We start from the raw sequence: 24,652 nt of genomic DNA on the forward strand, positions 1-24,652 counted from the left end.
CTAAATACTGCGCTTAGTTAAGGAGAATCAGTTGATCAAAAATTTTTGGGGCTATGGCGCCTACGTAGCCTAATTTCTTGTAGTGGCATTTACCCCATCCAAGATTCCAGGGGTGCTCAACATTTTATTTATGAATACTTTATTAGACTTAAAAAAGTATAAATACTTACGTGACAATTTACAATACAGTATAAAAGCATACAAAGGCATATTTTTTATAATTTGCAATCAAACCATAACTTTAAATTAGTAAGTATACCATTTTTAGAGTCTGGCGGAATTTTAATCATTACAAAACTATTAAGAGTTTTAAAAACAAGTGGGATAATTCTGTTAATATGACTATTTTTTATTTATTATATGATTATTTTCTATATACCGTGTTAACAACATTATAATGTCGACACCAAATGACGCCAATTTTAAAATTTACGTTTTAGTTGTATTACCAATCTAAGAATGTTAATTCTGATACGCCGTTAAATGTTCTTCAATATTGCAGAAGGCGTCATTAACCTAGTATTTTTCGTTTAGGAGTAATTTGGTGCTAATGTCACTGGAACTTTTTCATTGCTCGTGAGTGTATTAAATACATTTATCATAACATAAAATGTTTAGAACCTCTGAAAATGGGGCTATTGCGCCGCAATAGAGGCAATAACCCCATCAGCCCAGAGGCATTTACCCCAAAATAAAAGCTAAACCTACAATTTTGTAATTACATATTGTGTCAGAATCTTACGTTATTTCAATAAAATAATCAAAACAATATGTAAAGCAACAAAACAATTTCACTATTTACAGTTAGGAATCATAGATTCTTTTAAACAAACACACATTTGGAACGATTCAAAAAAACGTGTCAGGAAACCTGAGGTGGCCGAAAGAGGTGAAAAAATTAAAATGGCAGATTTGTTAAGAAAATTAACCCGGATACGACATCTATTGGTCAGAGTTAAAAGTTTCAGTTACAAACATAGATAGCAGATGACTCCAGTAGTTCTAAAGTATGTGGTTCGGAAGATAAATGGATTCGAGGCATTAGCCCCGTAGGCGACTTGGCCCCGGTTGACCTTACATGCACCATAATGTTAAATCTAGATTTAGTGTTAAATCTCAACCTAAGCAATCAAATTAATATGGATTGACGTTCCTCAAATGGAGATTAGGCACTAAAGTTACATTTAAGATTATGGTGCAAGCGACCCTAATCTTTTGCGTAAGAAAGTACGGAAAGAAAGTTGATAAGCTCTTAAGAGCTTTTTAAAAACATTAACACTAAATCGCCAAAATTAATTTCATTTCACAGTTTTCTAAAATATACCTTGAAGAGATTAACAACCATGACTGGACTTACTACTTATAAAAACACAAAATCACTAGCCTAAAAAATTTAATCATCATTTCGACATCAGAATATTCTGCAGCAGCCTCAACGGCGAGGACCTGCAAAGCGCCCGTCGCTTCGGGCACCGGTACTGCCGCAGACACATGGCAAGCAGCCTGTCACACTCGCAGAGCTGGCCCGCGCACCCGTTGATGAGCTGGTGCCGGGTCTCGTGGTTCTCCAGCGCACACAGCGGCTCCCCGTGGTAGCACTTCCAGTAGTACGGCTGGAAGTACACCGTGAAGAACGGACAGTAGAGGTTCTCGTAGCATTTGTCGTGCATCTTGCAGCATCTGGTGGAGGACAGGGTGTTGTAAAGGTTTAAGACGAATGGGGGTGACTCAGTGGGTACCTAATAATGACTCTACTAATGGGGGGTTGGAGGCCAGGCGAGTGTCTTTTAAGGACTTGTAGAATAGGTTAGTAATATGCGTTCTGTGTGTACACTTACGGTTCACAAGTATCGTGTGCATAAATGATGATGGGCCCAAATTTATGGAAGCTGGGACCAGCACCAATAGAAATGAGTGATACGTCGTTGAAAAGGTATTTTTTAGCAGAATATGAATAACGGAAGCGCTAGTCTTGATTTACTGTCCAATTAGAATAATCGTACCTTGAAAGTTTTTATATGTTATTTCTGTAATTTTAATGTTTTTGTTAGTTTTTCACATTCATTTTTAATTTTTATAACAAAATGATCATATTTCATATAATATCATATTTGTTTATTATCTTAGTAAATAAAACCAGTTGAAAGTAATTTTTCCAATTTCAATAATACGTGTTTACGTGTATTACGCCCTAACTGTCATCAGAAGAGAGAGTGCAATGCCATAGAAAAATACTTCCTTCCGTCGAATATATTTCAAAATGGACAACTTATACGGATTTGTCGTCATAATACTTTTTTGCTCACTTGAAAAGAGCTATCCAACGATGTATGTCTCGTCTTTATTGGACATAGGTCCCAAAACGCCCATTGTCATTTTGTAATGGACCGATACTATTAATTTAAACGGTTTTATATACTTCGGTATCTTTAATTATGGTGTAAGTATTTGGAGAGTTTTAACTTGTCCTAATTGCTAAAAGTGTGAGTAGGTAAGTATTATATATTTAGGGTGCACCAACCAGACCAATCGGAAAGCTATTATATGGCATCCAGTGGCGTGCTTTGGGTGAAGACTACGGTCAGCAGTGGACTAGGCTGATAATTATGATGAGGATGAAACTGACCTATCAATGCCGTCAGTGGTCCGCCCAGCGCCCAGGAAGCCGCAGTAGCAGCCGTAGCCTTTGTACGAGAGCGGGTCGCAGCCGGTCGCGCACGAGATCATGTTGTAGAGGTGTCCCACGCCTCGCTTGCCGCGGTCACTCTTCATGTCGTGGACTGAGCTTTGTGGCTGGTAGGACCTGGTGTATAAAATGGTTTTGTGATTAGTCGAGTAGCAGTTTTTTTTTGGGGTTAGTCAGATTAGTTTTCAGTGGCTGACTGCCCATGGTGCGTGTATGCTTGGTTTATAAAGTACCGATGATACGGCATTCAAAGAGGAATAGGAGGATCTCGGATCATGAAGGTAAAAAAGTATTCGTGTTTTTTTCCATGTTAGTGTAGTGTTTCTTTACATAATTATTTATATTTTTTAAAATACCATCGTTGGTGAAATATGTACTTTAAAAATCATCGTAGTTGCGGGTCAATTTTGAAGCCATTATACCTTTCACATTCTTGATTAAAATCTTATTGATGTTAGTGGTTTATGCATTAAGATAAATAGATAAGATAGATAACTAGATTGTAATCTCAACACAATAGATAAAAAGTCAACTTACTTAATTCCTATTAGTTGCCTAATGAAAGCTTATGAAGGCATATTCTATCATAGGATATACCTTACTTAACGTCTTACGATAAAATATGACATCCAAAACTACTTTAGAATATCATCCAGCAGTGGCCCATTACAGGATAAGTATGATGAATATGATGATGATGAAGCGTCAATGTGTATTGCTAGAGTCTTCTTCGGAATAAATGGAAACTAAAATATACCTACTTACATTAAGCCTCGCTAAAGATAAAATTTAAAGGAGTATAGGATGAGTCACTGAAAGTCTTGCTACTCACCTAACGCCCTTCATATATTCCGCTTCAGGGATGGAATATCTGTAAGGGTCTGACGAGAACCCCACCAGCAGTTGACCACTGTGACTACTCGGATGTCCTTTCTTATAATAATCCTCATCCCCGTAATCTAACACATTATTATTATTCTCGAATTCCTTATATCTATTTGTGGGTACTCTAGTTTTTACATTATTATTTGGTTCAAGAAAACTTAAGTTAAGTGTTTGGTATGGCCGCCCCGGGCGAATCTGGGCGTATTCTGTGTTGTTGTATATCGTGTCGAATGTTAAATGGCTTCTTCGATCTGAAACAATGGAAATGTACATTTAAATGCATGATAATTTAATAACACATATAAGCTTCCTACTTGGTATGTATCAGAATAGCGTCAGTCGCTGACTGCCAAGACGTAGGTATGAAGAGTACCTAGAGGTACAAAGCACTGCTGATACTGATACGTCAACTGGAGTAGATTCCTCGTGCACGGTATATTGACAACAATTTTCATTACTATAGAAGCTATGCGTAATCTCGTGATTGATGAAAAAAAAAAAGCGAAGAATTGGAAATATAATTATGTTCTCAAATCATGAAACCCAATTTTTTATGTTTTTTTTTAATTTGCATGGAGATAAATACCTATGAATCAAGGTACAAATTAGAATCTGCAGCATCATTCGCTATGGAAATTGGTACAGAGCCTCTTTTTCCGCACTGAATACTACAGAACAAAGCACTAATTCAAATTGAACACACAAAAGGGTTGCATAATGCAGACACGCAGACTAACTGTAGGTAAACGTATAATAGCATTAGGGATAACTCCTAGTCTAGTAATCTGTAATTGTCGCATAATTTACAGTTTAGTGATTTATTCATTTATTGTTGCATCTAAATGACTATATCACTGATTATCATAATTGGAGTGTACCAAAGGAGCGGCCTTTATTGATGTATCATCCTGTTCCTTAATACTTATATCCAGCGCACCCTGGCCATTGATGGCCTTGGCCCGTCTGATAGAAAGCTCTGATGTTTGTCACCAATACACTAAGAAGAATATCATCATCATCAGCCAAGATGTCACAACAAACATTATACTTACAGTTAATTTTATCGTTGCATTTGTAATTTTGTACTTAGGACTGATCTCAATGAGGTTGGCCCATGGAATTAATAAGTACTTACGTATAAGTACGTTTATTTATAATGGATAATTATAATGGAATTATCCATGGGTTGGCCACTGTGGTTGACAACCGGCTAGCTGGGGACTTTTTATTAATCTTAGCAGTCATAGATAGATGTATGTGAAGTATGGTATGTGACGATTACACATACCTACTGTGATGACTACTGGATATAACTATTAAAATGTTAATAAGTGATTTTAAAATATGCATTAAAATATATGTGTAATAGTTTATGAATATTAATAAAATATTATTAGAAACATATATAAATGGAAAGATATATGCACTTAAGCATTTTTGTTTAAGTATACCTACTGTACCTACTGCTTATGTATTGTAAGTTTACCTCACGAGCAAAGGTCTGTAAAATAAAATGGGTCGCAAATTAAATAAAATGATTCTTCTAATATGTACAGTGGCATGTACAAAAACCTGACGACCCTTCTTAGAGTAACATTGTTTTTGTTACTGAGATAAGGTCAGGTTTCATTGCAGCGCACTGTACGTACATTTTATAATATTATACGTATAATTATGTATACTTACCTAAAATAAAGTAAAGTACAGAGAACGAACTTTGTACAAGGGATAGTCTGAGGTGACTCGCGTAATACAGGATTAATTATTATTATTAATTTATACGATTAGAACTGCATTCTATCAATCTAAACTACAGCTCAGCTCAACACACATGTATATGAACTTTATGCGTCGGTATTTTAATTGTTTCCTATTAGCTCATTTTCATAAAATAACAACTATGCTGTATTAATTTATGTCAATGCTACTTAAGTAACATGAGAGATAAATAAATAACGATGATACCTATGAAATGGTTTTGTAACTAAATGGAACATCACATCACACCTTCATGAAATTCGTGTTTGAGTGTGATTTTACATTAGTGTGATCTGTTTGACTGGCCGTGAAAACCTACATATTAGGTCCAATATGGGTACAGAGTGTTGCAAGATTTTTACTCTGAGTATGCTCGTGATCGCGAACAATTTTAGGCCATTTAATCCCGTTTCTTTGGTTTAATAAACGAATACGATGTGCGAACCTACCTACCTACCTCAGTTACTCATAAAAATGAAACTTTTTTAGTAAAATGGACAACTCTGCTTGAAGGTAAAAACAAAAATATTTACTTATACAAATTATTTTATTTAAGTAATAATGTATTCCTTTTTTGATTGACTTTGCATTTTTGAACTCAAAATTTAAGAGGCCATTATAAATCTTCTCAAAGTTATAATGCAAAGAGAAAGTGAATAATTTTTGGTCAGTGAGCACTAAATACGTAATAGCGGAGATTATTTCACCGCAACGCACAAGTAAGAAAGTAGACTGACCAGTTGTGATCGCAAAAAATGTGGTCTGAATTTTGTCAGTCATTCGTTTTAGGTGCCCATATTTTGATACCAGAGGCAGAGCGCAGAGATGCCATTCTTAGGGCGAGGACTGCGGCGATGCACCGCAGCAATGGGAAACCTGCCCATTGTAGGAGAGCGGTCGGTGCTAGCTCAGTAGCAAAGCGCTCGAGATGCGGGTTCAAATCCCGCTCCTGACATGTAGCAATGAATTCTTTTGAATTGAAGCACAATAAAAAAAATAACATCGTGAGGATACTTAGTACCTAGACTACCTAGGTGTCTAGTAATAAGACAAGGATGCAAGGTATCAAACCATGCTGAAAGGTTTTACTTTCTACAATGAACTACTTATAAATTTCATATTTCAGGATGGCGATTCTTGAATTAGGTACTTAGTTAATGCAAAAAGAAAATAAAAACCTTTCATAAGCAGTAACTATGCATGCTTACTTATACCTATATTTTTGAACTTTTTTTCTCAAATAACATTAGTTTAAATTAATGTACCGTAAAATTTATATTTAAAGGTTAACATCTAACTGGTCGAGTGTCTCATAAACAACATAGGTAATATCAATAATTTGTGAAGAAATAGCTTTTTAAATATTATAGCTCATTTAACTATATGTCAAGGGTACCACACCAGCAGTAGAAAATAGATCTGAGATTACGAAAATAATGCTTTGGCATAGGAACTTAGTGGGTTTTTTACTGGGAGTAGTTTTTTTCACGTAGGTAGGTACTCCAAAAGTTGCATTACAAGTGTCTAAAGTGTGTATCGTATCCTATCCTAAGATTAAGTTCGATCTTTCATTGTCATCGTCAGTCCAGTCTACTAATGGAGATAGGCCTCTCCCAATAAAGCCACTAAACACAACTATTATTAGTAAGTATCTTACATAATATATAAGTAACATAAACAAAGGTGTTACTTCACGTTACATTGGCGATCTTGAACGTGAAACTGGTTCCGTAGTGCATCGCTCCACACCGCACCTAGTTTCTTTTTGATAGAAAGTGAAATGGTAATTTTGTTTCGTTTTACTTTTTAAATGGTAGCAATAAAGTTATGTTCAGTGACGGAGATGGACCGCATAACAATGTTAACTACTGCTTTGGAAAGATTAATATTAAGTAGATATTATGGAATAATTTTAAATGTTCTGCAGTGATACCTAAGTAGGTATACAAAGTTTGAAGATCTATCTAGTCGTAGATAGATCTGTTTAGGACATGGAACAGCAATCACCAGATGTTAAGAAACTTATACTTATACGAGTAGATGAAAAATGTATGAACAAAAGAAGTGTCAGTTAACCTTTAAGTATGGACGTCATTTTTTCTTAACACCAGTGTGGACGTGGAGCCTCACAGGCTCCTATATGCATACACTTTTTTTTTGAGAATTTGATATAAGATTACTTTAAAACTGATTGGATATTGAATTTAATGGATTAAGCAATAAAATAACGTGCTTATATAATCTAATATTATTTTAAAAAATATAGAAATGTGAAAAATTCAAACTTATGGCACTTTTAAGTCCTAATTTACTGAGGCTACATTTTCTGGTATTAAAAACAGTCAAACTTATTATTATAACAAAATTAGTCTTATTTTCTTAAAATTGAATACATAAGTAACCGAAAACACAAAACACCTGCTTCAGGTAACTATTATATAAAATATTGACCACAGTCTAATAGTGGCAATTTATTCGCAGTCAATGCACAGAGGTCTAGAACACTTGGAGACACACAGGCAACACAAACATAGGTATTCATCCTATGTTTTTTCGCGGGACAGATTCTACATGCTCTTGTGGACCCTTGACTGGTTTCTTGATCCTGGACACCTTCTGTGACCATAATTATCATCACCTAAAACTCGATTCATTAGTCAACCTCAGTTCTCTTGGCAATCGTCTATTTATATCACGTCTTTGCACATGAGGCACTACATGAACACGTGCTAGTTTTTTTAGAAATTACCTTTACCTTTAGAAGTACCAGCATTACTAATTTTTCACATTTTGAAAAAAAAATCTAAAAAAAACATAATCGCCCATACAAAATATATTGTATGACAACAATGGACGTGTAGCCTGACAGGCTCCAGTCAATTTTTTGATGGTCATTACTCACGTGATATTCACCGGACGACTCAACCTCCTCCCTCATTGGTAATTTGGCAACTAAAACAAAAGCTACTGAGCCGCTCAATCGCGGGGAGCGGGGGGAAATAGGCAAAACTATGAAAACGTAAACATTAGGTAGCCTGTGAGACTCCACGTCCATACTTAAAGGTTAAAATAGTTTTTAGGAAACTAAAGTACCTTGGTAGTTTGATATAGAAATAGATATAATTATGTAGTTTTGCATACGTTGTGTGTGACACAGAGAAGTTCAGACGACCTTGCTTTATGTGAGAACTAGCACGTGCATCTTATTGTAAAAACTTTATTAAATTGCGTTTTAAATTTTAACGTGCGAAAGGGTAAGGACCTCTCTGTTTATTCTTAAAGACCTTTGCATACAGTGACGTGCAAAGTTTTTTGATTCATCTTTAGAGATCTTTAGGTAGGAAATTATGTTTTCGAAGATGATGTGGTTGCCATCAAAACATCATTAAGTTCTTATATGAACCTCTGTTACCTCGGAACTACCATGGGAAAACCTTTAAAAGACGAAAAAAAATAGCAGAATAAAGCTTCAGGTTTTTAAAGTCCAGATGTATTTCAAAGCGAAATTTCTAAAGCTGTGTTTGTATGTATGTGTATGAATGAAGGTGTTAACTACGGGAACCTTCGTCCAGACGTATGAGTTTGCACTGACCCAGCTCTGTTCGAAGGAATCATTCATTATAATGGTTTCGACACTCCATTAAGAGCACTGCAAGTATACAAGTACTATCAAGGAATCGGTCGGTTGTCTTAAAGCTTAGAATCGCCTGAAGCCTGCCCGTGATCACTAGAAACACATACGTTCGCACGACCAGTTGCGCACGGGATATTGTTTTGAATGGGACCAGCCTACATTTCACCGATAGTACATAATAATTATTATCATTAGAGACAATAGCCATTGACACTGACCTACTCGACGGATGTTTGTATTTAGATTTATACTTATCATCACACGTCACAAGATTAGTTTTAAAGTAGGTACTTAAGTATACAACGATGCAAAGTGATGAGCTCATATTGTGTGCCATATTTGAGTTAAGTACCAACGAATTAATATTGAGTGTGTAGCTTTAAAGCTTAAAACCACCAACGGTCATCATTTGGGCCTTTCCACTTGGCGTAAAAAGCGAATGCATTTAACTTGTACGGCCAGTGACCCGAGGCATCTAAAGAACTGTGAACTTTATAGTTCATCGGGAAGTGACGCGTAACAAAGACGTTTCTTTATTCACGGGCTCACTACTCACTGCTCGCTGCTCGGGTCACGACCAAATAAAGTCATCCAATTACGATAAACACATAAATTATCTCGAAAAGGAACCACTTACAAACGGACAAATTAAGAAACCTTTTTTAAGATACCCTTGTAGTATGCGACATAGGTACTTACATTGGTAGACTTTAAAGAGAGCGAAATCGTCTCCAAAAAGAAGCGCAGCTAATTCGGGCTTCCATTGAGTAACTAAATTCTTATTTAAGTCATTTGTCCCACTTTAAGACAAAGCAAGATATTATTTTGCTACATAATTCATATTTAATTTAGGCCGTGTCGTGTGTGTTAATCATCTTTGCTAATCAAAGACATTGTGCGACCGTACTTACAAGCCAATTGACAAAAGCGCCTGTATTTGATTAACGACCAATAAAGTATAAATAAATAGTACGTGTAGGTAACCCCCTCAAATGCAATTTTTATACAGCATTTTGGCACTACCATCATCATGTCAGCTGTCATTGTTCCATTGCTGTACATACGCCTGTTCCATGGAGTGCGACAACTCTGTCCTCGGCCTTCCTCATCAGCCAGTGGCAAGTTGGCGGCCGGCTACTCCGCCCTGCCCGGGCCCTGCCTCATGCTAGGCTTGTGTGTTCGTTGTATATGTCGCAGGCATCTGGTTTAATCTCCTGTTTGATTGAACCGCTAGCCCGTTCATTGGATGACGCTACTCAGTTGAATGACTAAAGAACAACTCGTCAAGTGGTTGACCGTAACGTCCAACGTCTTGACTGAACGTTATTCAGCGAAGTCGTTAAATGGGATATAGTATAGCAACTTTGTAATGTCTGGTTAGGATGAACATGAGCAGACAAGAATCAACAAAAAGACTATGTTTCAAAGCTCTCATCTCATAAATTAACTAAACAATAACAATTAACGTACCTTGATATTGTTGTTCATAATTATCCAGTTTCAGCACATTTTTTTCTTTGAAACTATCCGCCGGCGGTGTAATTATAGGTAAATCCATGTTGTCACACAATTTTAACATAAATAACGCACTTTAAAGCTAATTTATTTGCAAAAAATAACAATACAAGTGCTTTTTGTGTCAGCTGTTCGCTGTTAGACGCCATATTTGTTTTATTCACCACCTGACTGATTTTAAGTCCGCTAACTAGTTGGACGTTTTGTGACGCTTGTACAATCAACGTTCGGCCTAGTCATACAACTGAATAGCGTCATCCAATGAACGGGCTAGCGGTTCAATCAAACAGGAGATTAAACCAGATGCCAGCGACATATACATGGATATTGCGTGTACCGGCGAGACGTATTTCTATTGTTATTTGGCCTTACGACTAAGCCTTACTTATCAAAAAAATATGTATATAAGTATACTCGTGTCCCTCTCCCAATGGTCGTTTAAAAAAATGTTACATAGGTATAAAGTTATACATAGAGCCATAAGAAGAGATTTAAGAAAGTTTAACACCAAAATTATAACAGAAACCATAATCCAAAATAGAGGACCCAAAGTATTTAGAAGAAAGTTAAATAAAAATAGGCAGCAAATTTTCAAACTTAAAAACAAATTGGGAATAGTTGTAGCAGATCGGGACCAGGTTTTAGAGATAGTGGAAGACTTTTACGGGGAACTTTACGCAAGTCAATCTGCGGAACCAGATGACCAGGGTGATTCTGACCCACGAGCCAAACCTTCAGAGAGAATATGGGAAGGAGACTTACCCTCAATCAAAGAAGATGAGATAGCTCATGCTCTGGGTCAGATGAAAAGAGGCAAGGCGTCTGGGGAAGACGGAATATACGTAGAAATGCTACAAGCTGGTGGCACTCCGTTGTTAGAAGTTCTCGCAAGGCTGTTTAATATTATCCTCAAAACATCCATCACACCTGAGGCTTGGAAAAACGCAGTAGTCACGATCCTACATAAAAAGGGTGACCAAGCAAAACTCGAGAACTACAGACCCATCAGCCTTCTATCGCAGGTATATAAATTGTACGCCAAAGTCATTTGTAACCGACTGTCTCGCTTGTTTGACGAATACCAACCTGTTGAACAAGCTGGCTTCCGGAGCGGATATTCCACCATCGACCACATCCACGCTGTCAAGCAACTGATGGAGAAATGTAGGGAATACAATCGGCCATTATGCTGCGCATTCGTCGACTATGAGAAGGCGTTTGACAGCATCGAGCACTGGGCCGTGTTCCAGTCTCTCCATCGTTGCAACATCGACAAGCGATACATTGACACGCTCCGGGAGTTATATGGATCCGCCACTATGCAGGTGCGCATGCATAACCTTACCAGCCCCGTTCAGATTAAACGGGGTGTTCGCCAAGGAGACACCCTCTCACCCAAGCTCTTCACAAATGTACTGGAAGATGTAATGAAAACTCTTAACTGGGATGAGAGAGGAGTCAACATAAATGGCAGACGCTTGTCGCACCTGCGGTTTGCTGATGACATCATCATTCTGGCTGAAGACGTTTCGGATCTACAGTGTATGCTCGCAGAACTGCATGAAGCATCCCTGAAGGTTGGCCTGAGGATGAATATGTCCAAGACTAAGGTCATGTCCAGCATTCCCACCGAAGTTTCCAACATTACTGTTGGAAACCATAAACTGGAGGTGGTGAATGAATACACTTACCTTGGACATTGTTTATCCTTTGGCCGAGAATCCCAGGTCAAAGAGATCACGAGGCGTATTCAACTGGGATGGGCCGCCTTTTCAAAACTTGATGATGTCCTGAAGTCTAAGATCCCACAATGCCTGAAGACCAAGGTGTTTAACCAATGTGTCTTACCCACACTAACATACGGTGCCGAAACATGGACGCTGACCAAGGAAACTGTGCACCGAATTAGAGTTGCACAGAGAGCTATGGAGCGAGCCATGTTAGGCATTTCGCTTAGAGACCGTATTCCCAACGTGGTGATCCGCAAAAAGACCAAAGTGTTCGACGTCGGTATGCGGGTCGCCGAACTAAAATGGGAGTGGGCGGGACACTTGGCTCGTCGGGAGGACGGAAGGTGGACAAAGGCGGTCACAGAATGGTGGCCTAGAGACGGACGAAGAGCGGTTGGCAGACCACCTGCTAGATGGTCCGATGACATCTGCAAGGTTGCAGGGAAGCAGTGGATCAGAGTGGCACAGGACCGGAAGAATTGGCGTACAAATAAGGAGGCCTATACCCAACAGTGGGCGATAGAGGGCTGATGATGATGATGATGATGATAGGTATTCAATTATTTTTGCCTGTATGATATAAATAAAAATACCTTTGTATTATAAAGTTATTAATACTAGATATCGTGAAGTAATTTATAATCAAATGATGCTTTTTCCCTCTTAGTTTTACTTTCCGGAGTATAATGTATTCCATCTAACCATTAACAAAATAATGGCGCTGCTTCTTTTTATTGTTAGCTTTGATGCTAATGGGAATGTTAGACAATGAACGGTAAAAATATTACTGTCAACTTATCAACTAGCACTACACATCTGCATGGCTATCACATAACTTCACTGTCTTTGACTTGAAGGCAATCCTTGCTTTCAACTGTCAATTTCGTATCACGTAACATGATGGTCAATGCAAAGCCAGAATACGGAAAGCCAGCATTGAAAAGAATGAACGATTTTCGGTTTTTGACAGTTATTCGTATCACGTAACAATTCTGTCTTTGATATCCATGGATTTGAAAGAATTATTTCCTTCGATTTCTGCCATTGAAGGAAGTTGCTCTTGACCAACTTCTTTCAAAGTTTTTCAACAAATATTTTTCAATATTTAGGTACTAAGTGTTTGGATTGTGTCTGTGTTGTGATGGCACATAGGTATATTATTGATAGCGTTGGTGGAAAACGAAAGGCTGAAGAGGGAATTGGCAATAAACCGAAAATTTTAAGGGCACGCAGTGAGCCACTTAATCTACCCGACGAGGAGTTCAGAAAAAAAATAGGCTCACCCGACTACAATTTAGCAGGTTGTGCGAATAAGCAGCTGATTTAAAGGTGCGTAGGTATATGTTAGGCTAGTTTTACCCCCGTATTCATAGAATTATATTACTGCCTACCCCGCAAGGGAGTACATTAGTACAAGGCGTGAGTGTTTGTTTGTTTATTATTGTTATTTATATTTTATCGACGCGAAACAGACTAATTTAGTCTTTTTCTGGCTATTCCTTTCAACCCTTGCCCAACTGTATACTGTTAAAAGTCACCGATTCACTAAGAATATTTTAGAACACTGCCTTTATGGGTTTGGAATGTACTTACCAGAAAAAAATTGTGGCCTAGTATCACCTAACTATATAGGCCTCTCGCATTAAAAAGTACCTATAATATTATGTATTCATTTGTTGCATTTATTACCTAAACATGGTAATTTTAATAATTTACCTTCGATCTACATAAAAATCACAGTTAAGTATGTATTAATTTGTTGCATTTATTATATTCTAAACAGTCATTATAGTAATTTACCATGGATCTACATAAAAATCACAGTACATTATAGCAATATTACAATTAAATAATAAAAATCACAGTAAGTAGGTATATTATATCATGTTTTAGGGGGCGAGTTGGCGTTCCTAGTCCCTGCTCAAAGGCGAGTCGTCGCTCCTCCACGGCGAGTTGTTGCGTCTCCACAGCCAGCCGACGCTCCTCAACGTCGATGCGACGTTCCGTCTGGTGGAGCCGACGCTCCTCCAGCTCCACGAGCCGAGCACGTACCGCCTAACCTACCCCTTCCGACAGCTGAAAATAAAAATTATATGTTACATTACTTATTTTTTAATGGACCACATAAAATCCGAGCTAGCTCGTCTCAAACCATCTTTATGGCAGGCACTAATCAAAGGGCAGACACTAACATATTTTAAAAATATTAATGAAATACCTTAGGTATTTATAACCCTACTTAACATAAACAGTCACATCTACGCCTCTGCTCCTTAACGGGGTAGGCAAAGGTGCACTATTGAAAGTTATTTAGTAAATGTAATTTTAAGTGATTTTGATATTAAAGTAGGTAGCATGATTCTACAATGAAAATATGTTGTACAAACTAAACTTTACTTACTTTTTGCATAAAATCCGGCTCCGGCAGTATATACCTACTCGTATATATTTCAAACAAAGAGGAAAACACGTGGAAAACACTTCAGATAAAAGAAAACACGAAAATTGACGAAAACTTAGTTGTTTATGTTGGGTGTAATTGACATTTAGCAAAGCGGTTTGTTTAACCATTATAAATAATTATGTTGAAAATAATAAATTATTTTCGTAAAAAAATTATAAATATTTATCTTATAGTATCTATAAGATAAAAAATCGCTCGATATCATCTTTATTTAAGGATTTAATGAATATAATTTATTCTGGACTGATTTTTTTCTATCTAAACTATTATGTAATTTGAGAACAAAACGCAACGGTATGTCTGAAAACAAATATTGCACAAGTGTATTTACGGTCAAATGGCTTTCAGTTTGGCAAAGCCAGTCGTTCACTCTACCATTCACAAATGTTATGTGATACCACCAAAGCAATAGCCATTGGACAGCGCTGTCTTTCAAAGTTCAATGTCTTTCAGAGTTATGTGATAGCAATGCTGGTCTACCATGGTCTGGAGGTACGTACCTACATTATACATTCACGGGCAATGAAAAAGTTCCAGTGAGAAAAGCACCAATTTACTCCTAAGCGAAAAAAGCTAGCTTAATAACGTCGTCTGAAATATTGAACTATATTTAAATGTGCAGCAGAATATTACCAACTAAAAACGTAAACATTTTGTAAAAATTTGCTATTAAAAAAAAATTTAGACTATTTAGTGCAGGAATTTTGTAAGTGGAACTGTTTCTTTGCACGCGTGAGTGTAAATAATAGCAAAAAATACCATTTCAAAGTTAACTCTTGAAATATGTGTGTAGATAGTTCCTCCACGCACCTGTTAGACCGGTGGGTAGTAAGTATTAAGTTCCTTCCGGTAACTTTTGCTTTCTAAGTCTAAATTATAGTTTATTTATGTTAGCTCTTATGTGCAACGGAAATACCAATAACAGTGCCATAGGTAGGTACTTCTATGTACTTATACATAGAGCCTTACCGAATTTTCCGGCCCTGCGTTTCATAGCATAATGCTTTAAAATTATGCCTTTATCCATTAATAGCACAATGTTAAAATATGTAAGTAACTTGGTATTTTTATTAAATCTTATCATAATTATTTATGAACTGATTAAGAGTTGTAATGACAGGTAGGTAGTTTTTTATAAACTTAATAATAATATAATATAATATGTGGGGACATCTCACACACGGCCATCCGACCCCAAGCTAAGCAGAGCCTGTGTTATGGGTATCGGACAGCTGATATATCTACACAAATACATAGATAGATACATATTAAATATAAATATCAACACCCAAGACCCGAGTACAAATACCTATTTGTCTTTGAACAAATATCTGCCCCAGCCGGGAATCGAACCCGGGGCCTTCGGCATAGCAGACAGGGCCACTAACCACTACGCTATTCGACCGCCAAAACTTTATTTAGGTACACTTAATTAATACAGGAACAAAATGATCTTACCTGGATTACACATCACTAATGGCACAAAACACATGATCAAACCCGCATAAAAAGTTCTTAGCCTTATCATTATCACATTCTGCCATGCTTTGTTTACAAAAACCGTCAAATGCATTATAACATCCACTTTAGAATATTTTGGTTTCATCATTCTCAAAATGACGTCACATTTTCGTTCAAGTTTTAAAATTTTAAATTTCGAATTCGTTTTCGAATTTGACGTAAATAAACGCGGGAAAGAATCCGCGCGGCGCACGCGCTTGACTTTCCCCGTGCAATGAACCAGCCAGCGTGCAGCCCGCAACCTGCTTCTCCCACCATGGAGGTCGGATCTCGGCAATCGGACTTGAAAATCGTGAGTATCGCGAGCGATTTTCCGCCGATTACACGACAGACCACTTTTCCGGAAGCCAGAGCATCCGTACTACCTTGTTGCGTATTGTGGTACCTTCGGTCCTACTATGAGTAGTTTTATGACCAAGCTAAGATACGAAGACTTTATTTATAATATAAAAGACAGATGTAATTTAATTTTTCGCCATCGTATTCAACTTATTTAGAAGGAAAATACTTAGGGACTTAGATTTAGATTGAGTCTATTGTACTATGTCTGTGTGTGCAAGCTAGAGAATTGAGTTGGAATGCCAGGGGACTAAAATGAAATACTCAGAATGAACAGAATAAATAAATATGATTCTAACCCATCCTTAATATTTTCTATAAGTACTTACCATAGCAATGAGTTTCATAAAATGGCAAAAAACTGTCTTATAAGTAAGTACGTAATTATTATGGTTAATTATACTTTCTTAACTTTCTTGTAAAATAATGTTTCAATGGCTCCATAATGTCAAACGGCTAATTTATATTTAAACCTTTACAGAGACAGGTTATACGATGGCAATAACAAATTTTCATAAACGTGGTTTGCTGAAAAGAGGTTCGTTTATTCAATAAAATTGGCATTTTCGTTTGTTTTACAACAGCAAACGGTGATAAAAAATATAATGGCATTCGATAAGATTCCATCTCTCATGCACTTAAAATGTAGATAGCACTGAGCACTGAACAAAGTTATTGTTTTATTCTGTTAAATTTCACTTGAGTGCCGGTAGAGTTATGGTTCCTATTTATGTTTGAATAGATTCGCGTATTTAAATAAAATGATAATTTTCTATTTCCGCTACTGTCTTTTATAGTAAATTATTAATAAATAACACTGTTAGGTACTGCTTATCCACTGGCATCTTGCACTAACTACTTACTAATGCATAAATATGTATTGAGAAGAAAGCCAAAATTATAAATTAGGTAAGTAAGCATAAACCTATAAGTATTCAGAAAATAACGTCCTTATTATTCTGCAAGCATTTCATGTTTCACTGGTAAGAAGTGTGAAAAAAGCTTAGAAGTCGTTTTATCTCAATAATATTGATACTTAAGTATATGTAGGTATAGTATATTCATTTTATTGTATAGGACAAAAATAAGATAGCCCTGATACAATGATCGATGTTCGTGGTCATCTATTTTCGTTTTTCTCAGTTGATTGAGGGTAGCCGTTTGCACCCCGCCAATAATTTATCAATCAATCACAGTTTAGTTTAGTTAGTACATAGGTAATATTGGATGAATGAACTACTCGGATAGCTTTAGGGCTAGGGTAGAAATAGGTATGGCTAAAACCTTAAAAATTATGTCGATTCTGAAGGCTCAAATTCTAATTAAAGTACCTACCTACAGTGAAAACCTTAAATATGAATTGCTTAAAATTCTACTTTGAGCTGTAAATTTAATTTTCTAACTAGCAAAAAATATAGTCTGATAATTTAATATACATATTATTATTATTATTTCCAGAAATGTCCGCTCTCAACTTGGTGGCAGCACTGTGTCTCATCGCGCACCTCCACACATCTCACGGCTTCGACCGCTCACTGATATGCGAGACGCCTCCCACCCCGCCGCCTGGACCACCCCCCATTATGCCACTGCTGGCCCCACCGATGTATTACTATCCACCACCACCAGTGATCCCAGTTGTAGCAGTGATACCAATGGTACCAGCTGTACAAGTGATACCAGCTGTCCCAATGGTACCTCAATGTTGCTGACGGCGTCATTGAGCTAGCCTTTTCCGTTTAGGAGTAATTAGGTGCTATTAACACGGGAACTTAATTGCTTGCGAGTGTATTTTACTCATGCAGAGTGTTCACTGTGTAGTACTGATTGTTATAATAATATGTGAGGACATCGCAAACACGGCCATCCGACCCCAAGCTAGGCGGAGCTATAGATGTAATTTGACACATAGATATATACGTATTATGTACTTACATATTATTATTAACATCCAAGATCCGAGTGCAAATATCTGTCGTTAAACAAATACTTATCTGCCCCGGCCGGGAATCGAACCCGGAACCTTCGGCCTAGCAATCACGGCCACTAACTAAAACATCATTTGGTCGTCATATGCTCCTGAGTTTTGATAAAATAGCAAATGTGCAAAGCGTAAGTTTCTTGCTCTGCTTAAGATCTAAATACCTACTTATAAAATCTTGAATAAAACTCAGTAGTTACACTTTAGAAGGTACTAGTATTTACTTTATAACTGTGTTTTTTCCTGAAGCTCTTAATACTAATTGCAATGGTACTGAAACAGGCTGCGCCGGTTGCGTGCCTGTGAATTGATGTTCGCGGCTTTCCGTGGACTCCTCCTATACGGTGCAGGCGCCTACACCGTGGAGGTATTAGGTATACCACTCTGGACTACAGGAGTATCTATTCATCTACACTCATATTATAAAGAAAATATATTTGATTGTTTGTTTGTATTTTATAGGACACCCGAGTCCGCGTTGTTCTATGTTTATACGCTACGAAACGACTTTATATCTAGTATTTTAAAAGACCTACATAAGTACATTAATATTACTAAGCTGGAGTGAGGCCAAAAGTACAGCCGTAGATAGGTGGAAGTGGCGGACGTTAGTGGAGACCCTCTGCACCTCTGGGGTGCCATAGGACTGCAACAACACATAAGTACATTCATACATAGATTCATCTTTTATAGGCAGTGCTTTCATTAAAAGAAGCAGTAGTGACATTATTATGAAGAAGGCTTCACCATGTACGAAGGCTGCGGGAACACCCAAAAAATCCAAGAAGGCTACTCAGTCTGACAGTTCCCATCAACACGACAAGAAGAAAAAGGCTCTCAAACAAAAAGTTAATTAATCCACCAATGGGCGCAAATCCTATGATAAATCCATGACAGATCATTCAAAATCTCTGCTGTTATAATTTCACTGGCGCATCAAACAGGCACCCACCCTAAGCATTTGCACTCTCATTAAAAAAATGGCTACCGTGAAATGCTGAATGACAAATAAGTTGTTGTAGTAAACTATTGCCCGTGTCCAGTATTGTATTTTTAAACTGGGGTTTTCAAATCAAATGTGCACACGGTAGCAGACAAGAAAAGACTGTCGACAATACAAGAAACAAAACACAAATAAAAATACCCAATAGAGAAACTGCTACTGTGTAAAGTCATACAGAGCATATTTAAATACTAACTTAAAAAAAATATGTGGGTTTAATAAAACCGGAACATATAATTTTTACACCTTATTTATTGATAGTCTCAGTTTTATTGTAGTCTGATTGTATCTATAATGGTTAAGGTACTTACTACCTAGTACCTACCCTGACTTGATTTCCCCTTCTATCTTTTCATTCTTTCCTAAACAGGAGGTCCGTTTAATCTAGCTTAACATAATAAGGAACATGCGAGAGCGGTCAGGAAATCGGTACATGTGATAACAATAACATAACGAGATAGAGTCATGGTTAGTGCAACAAACCCAACAGAGCGTTCCGAAAATTAAGTGTTTCGTTAGCTAGAGTGAACCCTCTGTACTTGTGCTGAATGTTGGCGAAGCCTGCTCACTGACGCTTGCTTTTCTCTTGTAAATGAGTAAATGTGAAACAGATCGTAAAGAAGAATCGGCCTGAGTATTATTCATTCGAGCGTGCGTAATGAATGAATTATTGATAAAAAATATTATACCGTTCTTCTACACATCTGCGAAACGACTGGCTTGAGAGAACAAAAATAAAAGTTATCCTTATACATATTATACTTAATTGACAATTATTAATTATCGGTTACGAGAATTAACACCTCAACCTGTAGTAATTGTTAGAAATCAATATCTAATAAAAACACCGTCATAATATGGATTTCAACAATGACTGCTAAAAATTCAGTAGGAATTGAGTAGGAATGGTTCCTGTAACGATGTAAGTAAATATCCGCTTAATTTGTTTATTGCTTTTCCAATTTACCTAAGTACCCGCTCATGTACTTACAAGGTATTTCCAGTAAATCAGCTTTGTCTGAAATTTCTAAAGCCTCCTCGTATTCGTTCCATCAAATTTAACATGACTCATTTAAAAGGCGACAACACATTTTTATAGCGGAAATCGGCATTTCTTCATATAGGGTGGAATCTAATAAGTGATCCACCCGAAGGCTGATCACAAATTATCTCCGTGAAGGTAGTCTGGAAGAGATTACTTTTAGTATATAATGTATTATATACAAGTAAGTATATTCTAGTGTTTATAGGTATTTTAACAAAATTATCTTTCCTCTCAGTCTTTCGCACTACCTATAACTTTCTCCACAACACCCAAGGTTAGCTGGAAGAGAATGCTGTTAGCATTAAGTTCGCCTATGTACATAAATTTATTATTGTGCAATAAAGTATTTAATAATAATAGTAATAAGGCCGCCATTATGTTTTTGTATCTCCTGTTTGTAATTTCTACTTGTGTGCAACAAAGAGTTATATATCTATCAATTGGGTGCAAAGGTACATTGTGCAAACAAACACGCTAAAGGAAACTAATAAACTAGACGCCCATTGTTTGATAACTGTGTACTACTTACACAGTTTTAATAATAAAAAAACTATGTAGAATTACAAATAGATGATCACAAAATGTCCTTTTTTAAACAATAATGGAGAACAATACAATAATCACCGGCCGGTTCAGTCACTCAGTGCGAATACATCAAGTGCCACGCGAACAATGCAGCTATTTGGTACGGTAAGTGTGATCATGCCTATATTATTTTATTTGAATAATAATATTGCATTAAATGCATTGTACTCATCAAAATGGTGGGCATGGTGATAATGTATTTCCTCTATGAAAATGTACAGTCTGGGGCAAAGAAACCTGACCCCTCTCAGGTAGCATCGGCACTGTGAGAGCTAGAGCCAGGAGGGGGTCACTCTCTAAATCGACGAACGAATGAACAAAAATGTTCAGAGTCGTGGTTAGCGTTGCAGTTTTTTTTTGCAAATCTTGGGAACGTAAATTGCGTTCGTCCATTCAATGCCAGTTTCAATAACTCTATCTATCGATAGCTGACAATTATTTTCATATGATTTCGACAGAATACAACTTTTTATGTGTGCGATAGTATTGAAACGGGCAGTTGGATAGTGAACGTCCAGGATTATTTGCCCCAGACTATGCCTACTATACTTTGTTTTCTTGTACTTATGTGGTTGGCTGGTAGAAATGCTTTAAGTCCACCTTTTGTACAATTATGTTATATTTGTGCAATAAAGCATTAAATAAATATATAAATATACCTTAATATAATTGTAGGTATTCCTCATCAGCCTGCACATCACGAGCACGCCATGCAAGCACCGGCACCACATCAACTTGCACGATGGAAGCATCGAGAACATCTTCTACTACCAGGACGTCAAACACAACCCTGAGAATAACCACCCAATCCCGCTGAGGGGTAACCCTTGGAACATGCATGACAGGGTAGAGTCCCCCACCACCAAGCCCGCCTGCTGCCCCAAGTTGTGTTGTTCTTCGTGCTGCGGAGACTGCCACAGCAACAACCCCGTCGTCATGCACCAGTTCCCACCAACGTTCTTCAACACCAACGGGAATAACCCAGTAGAACAGATAAATCCACTCGATATGAAACCGGACGCGAAACCCGACTGGTCGCCTTCCCACCAAAAATACTACGACGAATTGAAAAACAAAACGCTCCACGGAATCCAGCACTACAGCGGGAGACGACAATTTGTGGACACGAAGGACAATATACGAGGGCTCATCGCTCAAGATGAGGACATAAAGAGGATATTGAAGGAGCTGGTGCGGGTGACCATGCAGAAGGTGACCCTGGTGGAACAGCTGAAGGAGAAGCAGACGAGCAGGAGGGTTGTGGACGTCGGTGGAACGGAAACAAAAGACGACACGACCGATGATGAATATCAGGATTATAATAATGGTGATGAAAATGTAGACGATTAGATTAATCTGTGAAGGAATTACTTAGTTAAAACCATGTTTCTTATAAAACAGTCGACTGTAGAGGACAGTAGGAGGTATCTGAGTTATGTTAATATGTAAATTGTTATTGTGAGTTCTCATTTTTTGCATGAATATTACATAAATTTATACGAATGTGGCAGGAAGCGACAGCAAGATAAACTTTTCACTTGCAATTATCATACAATTAAACGGTACCTACAGCGAAGTTAGCGAGTCTCAAAGGAATGGGTGGTCATAGCCAGCTAAAACGTGCATAAATTTATAGAAATTCTAATACATAAGTATCATAGTAATTTTTTCTTTGTACTAACAAGTTAAAATCCTAATGAGATTGGATGCCATAGTCAAATTAGGCTATGAGGACATTATTATTAAACAGTAGAATGAATATTACCTATCTCGGAAATATTGCAGGTCTTACCTACAATAAAATTAAAATATTCTATATCCTTGGTATGATCCTGTGCAGATAGAAGGCATACTCGTAAACTTCATACAAATAGTCAACCGTTTGTGTTATGTTCAGTGCTCGCTACAGTGTCAGCCATAATCAACATTTTTCACTTATTTATAAGTCAATGTGTTATGCACCTAGTTAAAAATAAATATAAATTAAAAGTAAACATAAACTATTTCAGAAATAAATAAAAACCTATTTAAATGGTCTTTTACTAAATGAATAAAAAAAACTTTATCATTTGCAGGGTTTCTAACAATATTTTGCTTCACTTTAAAGCACGTTAAATTCTTAAATTAAATGAATTGGTCTCAAGTGAATCTTTACTTGACAAAATTTGAACCCCTCAAGTAGAAGGAAAAAATAGATAGAGTTTAAATAATTTTTACTCAGTTAAGGAACAATATTAATCATTGTACAGTAGTTACAAAATGGGGTCTTATCCCCACAGCGATTATTTTCAGGCAACTCTACGTCTTAAAAGTGTTATTAAAGTGTGAATGTGAACACAGCCGTACATTGAGTAAGTCTGTAAATACAAATAACAGCACGGAAATACGGCATCACATATTTCCTTGCACAACAGATACTGCTAGAATTGAAATTAAACAAACGGTATGAACAGTACCAACATTGCATAGGTTATAGAGAAGAGATAATAACGCTAGGTTTTCCAGTTACGTACCTACAAGTTGGTAAAAGTTTAAATAAAGTCGCGAATGTAAAGGAAAATATGATGTAATCGCTGCCGTGGATTTCGCAGTACTCGGCGCTCTTTCTCGAGAATTGTAGGGGATTCCTTTACTTAAGCAATAAAACTTTTTAAATTCGCTCTTAATCTACATGAAGGTTGCTCAACTTAGTAAAGTTCAAAACTAAGAGTTCAAGAAATCATTGGCGGGCATCGATGGGTCATTAATTGCGAATTTTAATTATGAATACTAAATAAACTATAATAATATATTTCATATCAAATCATAGACTACCTATATATACTTAGCAAAATTCTATACCCACGCAACCTATATGGCTACACACTAAATATAAGTTCTAATAATAACTAGAAAATGCGGTTTTGACCTGTAAACAAAGTTTTCAGAAACGTCTGCATATTTAACACGTCGTCTTAAGTTTGATCTAAATAATTAGGCAAAGTTCCACAATAATTTGCTACCCCTGTGTGGGATGTGTAAAATCTATCTTCAGAGGACAACTCCAATTTATATTTGAAGAAGAAAAGCACCTGAATAGAAGATAATAATGATGTCGGTGGCGGCTCTGCGCTGCAAATGTAGTTGTGACGTGAACCAATATTTCTCCACTAATGCAGCTTTGTAAAGGAAAGCTGCTAAAACGGTTGTCATTTTGGGAAATGACCAGGAAGATGTAGCATACACTTTAGGTCTGTGTGGGCGAGGATGTTGCTCTGTACACAGACAGGGTGGAGTATTATCGGTGATGTTTCGGTATTTTTTAGGATATATAACAGAACTCGTAGTGAAAGTTACTCAGTATGTCGTGCTTGTGAATCGACCACAACGGGATGCCAACACAAGCTCACACAACTCTTTCATTGCATATTTCATGTGATCAGAAGTTCTAAACCATGCTGCTGGAATAATTGTATTAGATGAAAATGTATGATGATATTAAAAAAAAACCTTTTGTGCAAGAATCA

General features: G+C 37.0%; 2 protein-coding genes and 1 long non-coding RNA gene across 3 annotated transcripts; 1 reads left to right on the forward strand and 2 right to left on the reverse strand.

Moving 5' to 3' along the window:
• Positions 1-1,376: 1,376 nt before the first annotated feature.
• LOC105390480 lies at positions 1,377-16,431 on the reverse strand. The gene is made up of 4 exons (XM_038120161.2): positions 16,131-16,431; positions 3,519-3,822; positions 2,627-2,803; positions 1,377-1,680 (listed from the first exon to the last, which is right to left on the reverse strand). The coding sequence occupies exons 1-4, from the start codon at positions 16,279-16,281 to the stop codon at positions 1,401-1,403; spliced, it is 912 nt and encodes a 303-aa protein (XP_037976089.2). The 5' UTR covers positions 16,282-16,431; the 3' UTR covers positions 1,377-1,400.
• LOC119694688 lies at positions 13,954-15,150 on the reverse strand. The gene is made up of 2 exons (XR_007266406.1): positions 14,610-15,150; positions 13,954-14,284 (listed from the first exon to the last, which is right to left on the reverse strand). It is a non-coding gene; the product is annotated as an uncharacterized LOC119694688 (long non-coding RNA).
• A 1,561-nt stretch (positions 16,432-17,992) lies between the features above and the next one.
• Positions 17,993-22,765, forward strand: LOC105390481. Its single transcript, XM_048621832.1, has 2 exons — positions 17,993-18,226; positions 21,822-22,765. Exons 1-2 carry the CDS (start codon positions 17,993-17,995, stop codon positions 22,494-22,496), a joined length of 909 nt encoding a protein of 302 aa, XP_048477789.1. The 3' UTR covers positions 22,497-22,765.
• The last annotated feature ends 1,887 nt before the right edge of the window (positions 22,766-24,652 follow it).

Source organism: Plutella xylostella, chromosome 6 (genome assembly GCF_932276165.1).
Source record: "Plutella xylostella chromosome 6, ilPluXylo3.1, whole genome shotgun sequence".
NCBI classification, from domain to species: Eukaryota; Metazoa; Arthropoda; class Insecta; order Lepidoptera; family Plutellidae; genus Plutella; species Plutella xylostella.